At 44.3% G+C, this 7,500-nt stretch overlaps 1 protein-coding gene across 8 annotated transcripts in view; it reads left to right on the top strand.

The window, feature by feature from the left end:
- cnksr2a (connector enhancer of kinase suppressor of Ras 2a) overlaps positions 1-7,500 on the top strand; it is a 65,839-nt gene that overhangs the window by 26,929 nt on the left and 31,410 nt on the right. For 5 of the 8 annotated variants that reach the window (XM_047808865.1, XM_047808863.1, XM_047808862.1 and 2 more), the window contains exons 9-11: positions 4,044-4,190; positions 6,299-6,432; positions 7,354-7,500. The exon at positions 7,354-7,500 is cut by the window's right edge and continues 56 nt beyond it. In XM_047808865.1, coding sequence (XP_047664821.1) covers positions 4,044-4,190; positions 6,299-6,432; positions 7,354-7,500 — 428 coding nt within the window. The remainder of the gene's footprint in view (positions 1-4,043; positions 4,191-6,298; positions 6,433-7,353) is intronic. The other 3 variants (XM_047808868.1, XM_047808867.1, XM_047808866.1) reach the window with 1 other exon arrangement.

Below are 7,500 nucleotides of genomic sequence, written 5' to 3'. Positions count from 1 at the left end.
TCAGTAAACGTTAAGGCGAGTGAACGGACCGTGTTACTGCAAATAATTGTTATATATTTCAGGACTATTGTCAGGAGAAAGGGAGGTAATGAGCTGCAGTTGTGTTTGTGTGTGAAGCAGAGTTTATTGTGGAGTTCAGATGGTTTTAGAGACTGGATTTCAGCAGGAGGCGAGCGCAGGCGTTTTTAAAGTCGCCCCGCGAGCATCGTTAACGTCTCGGTAACTATGGAGACCATAATGTGTATTTATGATGGTGTACTCTCCGCTGTGCTCGTGTGCAGCAGTCGGCTGTGTGGGTTCGTTTCGTTTAACGAGACGACGACCGTCACTATGGTGGCCTGAGAGGATAATCAGTGATCTTTCCCTCTTCCTCACGATAAATAAGCATAAAATCCCCCGTGTTCTTTAGCACAGATTATCAGGGTTAGTGTTCATGTCGTCTCTCTCAGTACACATTGGGTCTTCTAATACGTCCTGATCCTGATGTCTAAACCATAGAAGTTGCCCCAAGACCCCAAACACAGCCACAATATCAACACATAGCCTTAAAGTGGTGGGCTCTGTTTCATAAAGCGCCTCTGATTGGTTGGGACATACAAAGGACCCGCTGAATAATTCCATATTTTTGAATGAATCATTAAGGTGAATGATGAGTCAGTACTGATAACTGATATGAAAAGAATCTTTTTTTTGTTCTCTTTTTCCTGTCATCCCCACGACAGACATTATTAAAGAATTGTTTTAATGAAACTTACTTCATTTACCAAAAGGGCCTGTGATTGGCTCACGACTCACAGAATGGGAGCCGAATCATGTTCCTGAGCTAAATGACTCTAGATTGTTATTAATAATAATAATAATAATAATAATAATAATAATAATAATAATAATAATAATAATAATAATAATAATAATAATAATAATCTCAAAATAAACACAATAATATGTTTGCTTGCTTTTGAACAACTATCTGTTCAACAATTTTCTGGCTGTTTGCTTTCCTAAAGAAAAATCAGTCATTTTATAAAGTCGACTCAGGACCAAAGAACAAATTAGTAAATGATTCAAAACTAATCAACTAACAGCTGAAGAGAATCAGATGAATCAAATCACTAAAAGATTCAAATGTGTCTCTGGCTTGTGTTCTCTTGTCTTGGCCAGATATTTTGGTGGGACATTTTATTATGTTTAGCTCCATAGAGGCCAGTTGTGTTGTGTTGTTCTGTGCTGTGCTGTGCTGTGCTGTGTAGTACTGTGTTGTGTTGTGTAGTACTGTGTTGTGTTGTGTTGTGTTGTGTTGTGTTGTGTTGTGTTGTGTAGTACTGTGCGATGTTATGCTGTATTGTGTTGTGCTGTGTTGTGTTGTTCTGTGCTGTGTTGGGTAGTGTTGTGCTGTGTCGGGTAGTGTTGTGCTGTGCTGTGCTGTGTTGTACTGTGTTGGGCTGTGCTGTGCTGTGCTGTGTTGGGCTGTGCTGTGTTGTGCTGTGTTGGGCTGTGCTGTGTTGTGTTGTGTTGTACTGTGTGGTGTTATGCTGTGTTGTGTTGTGCTGTGTTGTGTTGTACTGTGCTGTGTTGGGTAGTGTTGTGCTGTGTCGGGTAGTGTTGTGCTGTGTCGGGTAGTGTTGTGCTGTGTTGGGTAGTGTTGTGCTGTGTCGGGTAGTGTTGTGCTGTGCTGTGTTGTGTTGTACTGTGCTGTACTGTGTTGGGCTGTGCTGTGCTGTGTTGGGCTGTGCTGTGTTGGGCTGTGTTGGGCTGTGCTGTGTTGTGTTGTGTTGTGCTGTGTTAGGTAGTGTTGGGCTGGGTTGTGTTGGGCTGTGCTGTGTTGTGTTGTGCTGTGTTAGGTAGTGTTGGGCTGTGCTGTGTTGTGCTGTGTTGTGTTGTTTAAGTGATTCTTTTCCTGATCAGTGAGCCTGAAACCTCATTAATCCTTAATTAATTATCACTTTGTCAGCGGCATAATTGGGAAAAGGGATGCTAATGTGTGATAAGGGACTCTTGTTTAGATTCAAGGTGGAAAAGAAAAAACTAAATAATAGCCTTATGACAACAAACATGGTAATCTGTTAACACAACAACAACAACAACAACAACAACAACAACAACAACAACAACAACAACAACAAAGCACAACCACTAGATGAGTTTAAGAAGGTACAAAATGAGGGAGCTCCTCTGAGGATAGTGTGAGGAAAATATTCGCCTCTGTAGTGTTCTCACTCCAGGCCAGCCCGTGTGTGTGTGTGTGTGTGTGTGTGTGTGTGTGTGTGTGTGTGTGTGTGTGTGTGTGTGTGTGTGTGTGTGTGTGTGTGTGTGCGTGTGTGATGATGGCTTATGTGTTAAGCCAAAGAACAACAGATGTCAGTTTCAGTTTGTGTCATAAAGTTCACCTTTCATAAATTTCACATTCAACAAGACTGATAACATTTATTAAGCAAGCAAACAAACAAACAAACAAACAAACAGATAAACAGATAAATAAATAAATAAACAGATAAATAAATAAATAAATAAATAAATAAATAAGTAAGCAATCTTAGCAGTTAAATAGTTATTTAATTATGTGAACATCACTGCAGCATTCCAGAGCGAACTCTTTTCCAGCTCAGGAATTTTGTCACATGGTTTCGACAGTTAAGCAGCGTTAGTAGAGCAGCGTTAGTAGAGCAGCGTTAGTAGAGCAGCGTCAGTAGAGCAGCGTCAGTAGAGCAGCGTCAGTAGAGCAGCATCAGTAGAGCAGCGTCAGTAGAGCAGCGTCAGTAGAGCAGCGTCAGTAGAGCAGCGTTAGTAGAGCAGCGTTAGTAGAGCAGCGTTAGTAGAGCAGCGTTAGTAGAGCAGCGGCAGTAGAGCAGCGTTAGTAGAGCAGCGGCAGTAGAGCAGCGTTAGTAGAGCAGCGTCAGTAGAGCAGCGTCAGTAGAGCAGCGGCAGTAGAGCAGCGTCAGTAGAGCAGCGTCAGTAGAGCAGCGTCAGTAGAGCAGCGTCAGTAGAGCAGCGTCAGTAGAGCAGCGTCAGTAGAGCAGCGTCAGTAGAGCAGCGTCAGTAGAGCAGCGTCAGTAGAGCAGCGTCAGTAGAGCAGCGTTAGTAGAGCAGCGTTAGTAGAGCAGCGTCAGTAGAGCGTTAGTAGAGGAGCGTTAGTAGAGCAGCGTTAGTAGAGCAGCGTTAGTAGAGCAGCGTCAGTAGAGCGTTAGTAGAGGAGCGTTAGTAGAGCAGCGTTAGTAGAGCAGCGTTAGTAGAGCAGCGTCAGTAGAGCAGCGTTAAGGTAAGAAACAACAGTATTTTGACGTTGTTTTTTTTTAACAGCAGAACCTTCCTTCTTTTGCCTTTTTGCATGTCTGCTGTAATGGACATGCCATTTGCCACATAAATAGTGGGCGTAGTCAAATGGATGAAATGATCAGAGATTTACTGCATGCTGAAGGTCACTTCAGGAACTGAAATTGTGTGATTGTTCGTTTATTGAGACACAAAGACAGATATTTTGTCGAAAAAAAAATCTATTCACTTCTGCTCTAGAGTGTGTGTGTAGAGTTACACATAAAAATGTAACTATGACTTCTAATCATATAATGTACATAGACTACTGACTGAATAAATCTGAAATATACTGTCTATTATTATTATTATTATTATTATTATTATTATTATTATTATTATTATTATTCAGAATTACATTGACAGCATTTTACTGAAGAGCACAAACTCACAGCACTGCTACAGATCCGGTAGAGAACTGTAAAGGAAACACACACCGATCTCACAACCTCCAGCTCACTGTGAAGAAAGTGTGTTTATGTGAAGTGGTTTTGTGCAGCAGCTGATTTCAGCATCACTCTGATTGAGGACTTTGTACATAGAAATAATGTTCTGTAATGAACTACAGGTCTGTCGTTAGAGGACGGTTTAATGTATAGTGTACATTGTGTACAGTGTAATGAGGAATACACTGACATCACAGTTTTTGTAGGTATAGTCTCTTTGTGTGTGTGTGTGTGTGTGTGTGTGTGTGTGTCCCTGTTGATCCCAGTTGTGTTTGTCCTGTGCTGTAGGTGGGCTGGCAGTTGAAAAACTTGGTAAACTCCCTGCGTGGTGACCCTGGAGGGGTGATGCTGACTCTGAAAAAGCGTCCCCAGAGCACGCTCACCTCGGCCCCGGCCCTGCTTAAGAACATGAGGTGGAAGCCCCTGGCCCTTCAGGTAGGCAGATTTTACCCCCTAAATCCTTGTGCCCTTCTATGACTCGCTCCCTTTCCTTGCCCGGCGCAGCTAGTTATAGATTAAAGCATCTCTCTGGTTCTCTGACTCCATTTCCCATAATGCTTTTCTGCTCCGTTGATGTCTCGTTGGAAAACGTTCACACATCGATATTTCATTTCTATTCAGGATAAGCTAGCATGAGGAGATGTGTAGAATTTTAGAATAATGTGCCATTCTAGTCTCTCAGCAGGTCTTATGTATATGAACAAAGTCCCTTATCTGATTCACACTGACCTTCAAGTCAAAAAAAAAGGAAGGGAAAAAGTGCATGGAATTTCATCTGACTAAGAAAAGTGTGTTAAAGTAGAATTTAGAATTCTATTCAGAATGAATCGACGATAAAGTGCACCGGATGCTTCAGGAATTTCTCTGCCATTTAATGTGACATCAGACTCATCAGTCCATGATTTGGGAAATCTGTGCTGTGAGGAAGCTGTGAGGAAGCTGTGAGGAAGCTGTGAGGAAGCTGTGAGGAAGCTGTGAGGAAGCTTGGGAATGATGTGATGTGGACTGCAGTGTTGGGATCAGGCTGTGTTTAATGTTTAGTGTTTAGTGTGAATGTCTCGGAGCTGTGATGCGGCGATGTCTTCGAGCTGTTAAATCCTCGGCAGTGAACCAGAATAAAGTGTGTTTGGAGACGAGTGTAGTGAACGTACGTTCGGGAGACGGTCGTTAATCTCCTCCTGTAGGTGATGGAGGATTTAATTTTCCCCGTGTGTCGTTCCAGAGCCATAACCATAAATTCAACTCTCTGTCCTTAATTCATTTCCTAAAAGGCTCCCAAACAGCTCTGTGTGTGTGCGTGTGCGTGCGTATGTGTGTGTGTTTGTGTAGGTGTGTGTGTGTGTGTGTGTGCACGTGCATGCGTATGTGTGTGTGTGTAGGTGTGTGCGTGTGTGTGTGTGTGTGTGTGTGTGTGTGTGAGTGTGTGTGTGTGTGCACGTGCATGCGTAGGTGTGTGTGTGTTCGTGTAGGTGTGTGTGTGTGTGTGTGTGTGTGTGTGTGCACGTGCATGCGTAGGTGTGTGCGTGTGTGCGTGTGTGTGTGTGTGTAGGTGTGTGCGTGTGTGTGTGTGTGTGTGTGTGTGTGTGTGAGTGTGTGTGTGTGTGCACGTGCATGCGTAGGTGTGTGTGTGTTCGTGTAGGTGTGTGTGTGTGTGTGTGTGTGCATGTGCATGCGTAGGTGTGTGCGTGTGTGCGTGTGTGTGTGTGTGTGTGTGTGTTTGTGTGTGCGTGCGTGCATATATATGTGTGTAGGTGTGTGTGCGTGCATGTGTGTGTGTGCGTGCGTGCGTGCGTATGTGTGTGTAGGTGTGTGTGTGTGTGTGTGAAGGGGTCTGTGTTTGTGTGTGTGTGTGTAGGTGTGTGTAGGTGTGTGTGTGTGTGTGAAGGGGTATGTGTTTGTGTGTGTGTGTGTAGGTGTGTGTAGGTGTGTGTGTGTGTGTGTGTGTGTGTGTGTGTGTGTGTGTGTGTGTGTGTGTGTGCCAAGGAAGTTTTTACTGTCTGGATATACAACAACTTATACATTTTTATTGATATAGTTGTATTTATTGACTCAGTATTAGAAAACGAAATGATAAACTATCAACAACACATAGGGACATTATCTATTTATTTATTTATTTGTTTGTTTGTTTGTTTGTTTATTTATTTATTTATTTATTTATTTATTCAGACTATCACATGCTGCGTGCTGATAAAATCAGGAGATAAACAAACAAATCAAAAATAAATAAAAAATTACATTTCTTCTGTGTTTGTGTCAGAGACTAAGATGAATTTCTCCCCAATGTGTCCTTTAATCCTGGGGTTGGGGGTTAATCTGTCCTTCAATCTGTCCTTTAATCTGTCCTTTAATCTGTCCTTTAATCTGTCCTTTAATCTGTCCTTTAATCTGTCCTTTAATCTGTCCTCATGTACAGATTATTAAACATCAGCATCTCAGAAGGTCGTGAGATATGAAGTGTTTACTCTGTACATATTTACATCTCATTGATCTCAGGTAAAATTTATGATCTGTTTTTGATTATTTCTGTCTGTTTTCTGCAGCCTGTCGCTCCCAAGAGCCCCACTAGCAGCTCAGCCACGCCCACCAGCACCATCAGCACGCCCACCAAACGGGACAGCTCCGCCCTCCATGACCTGTACATCCCGCCCCCTCCCCCTGAGCCCTACACACCCAGGTGATCTTTTAGTCATAGAAGCTTTGTGGACACTGTTCAGCCGGCTGCTCTCTGAACCCTCTACAAGGCCCCGCCCTTCTGCTCTCTGAACCCTCTACAAGGCCCCACCCTTCTGCTCTCTGAACCCTCTACAAGGCCCCACCCTTCAGCTCTCTGAACCCTCTACATGGCCCCACCCTTCAGCTCTCTGAACCCTCTACACGGCCCCGCCCTTCAGCTCTCTGAACCCTCTACACGGCCCTGCCCTTCAGCTCTCTGTAACCTCTACATGGCCCCGCCCTTCAGCTCTCTGAATCCTCTACACAGCCCCGCCCTTCAGCTCTCTGTAACCTCTACACAGCCCCACCCTTCAGCTCTCTGAATCCTCTACATGGCCCCACCCTTCAGCTCTCTGAACCCTCTACATAGCCCCACCCTTCAGCTCTCTGAACCCTCTACATAGCCCCACCCTTCAGCTCTCTGAACCCTCTACATGGCCCCACCCTTCAGCTCTCTGAACCCTCTACATGGCCCCACCCTTCAGCTCTCTGAACCCTCTACATAGCCCCACCCTTCTGCTCTCTGAACCCTCTACATGGCCCCGCCCTTCTGCTCTCTGAACCCTCTACATAGCCCCACCCTTCTGCTCTCTGAACCCTCTACATGGCCCCACCCTTCAGCTCTCTGAACCCTCTACATAGCCCCACCCTTCTGCTCTCTGAACCCTCTACATGGCCCCGCCCTTCAGCTCTCTGAACCCTCTACATAGCCCCACCTCTTAAAACATAATAAATGTGTACTTTGATGTCCTAACAAAGTTTTACAGAATACAGTAAGATAAAAAAAAAAACAGTCACAGATTTAGAGTCTGATTATGAAAAAGTGTGTGTGTGTGTGTGTGTGTGTGTGTGTGTGTGTGTGTGTGTGTGTGTGTGTGTGTAGGGATGAGCAGGGAAATCTTCCCAGTGATGATCGAGGTCAGGGACTTCCTACAGCAAAAGGCTCTGAGTCTCCGAACTCCTTCCTGGATCAAGAATATCGTCGTCACTTCCCTCTGATGGAGGATGAAGCTGTACTCTACTGTTACGA

The sequence above is a fragment of the Tachysurus fulvidraco genome, chromosome 25 (genome assembly GCF_022655615.1).
Source record: "Tachysurus fulvidraco isolate hzauxx_2018 chromosome 25, HZAU_PFXX_2.0, whole genome shotgun sequence".
In the NCBI taxonomy this organism is placed as follows: domain Eukaryota; kingdom Metazoa; phylum Chordata; class Actinopteri; order Siluriformes; family Bagridae; genus Tachysurus; species Tachysurus fulvidraco.
The sequence above is the reverse complement of the archived record's forward strand: the minus strand, read 5'-3'. Positions and strand labels throughout refer to the sequence as shown.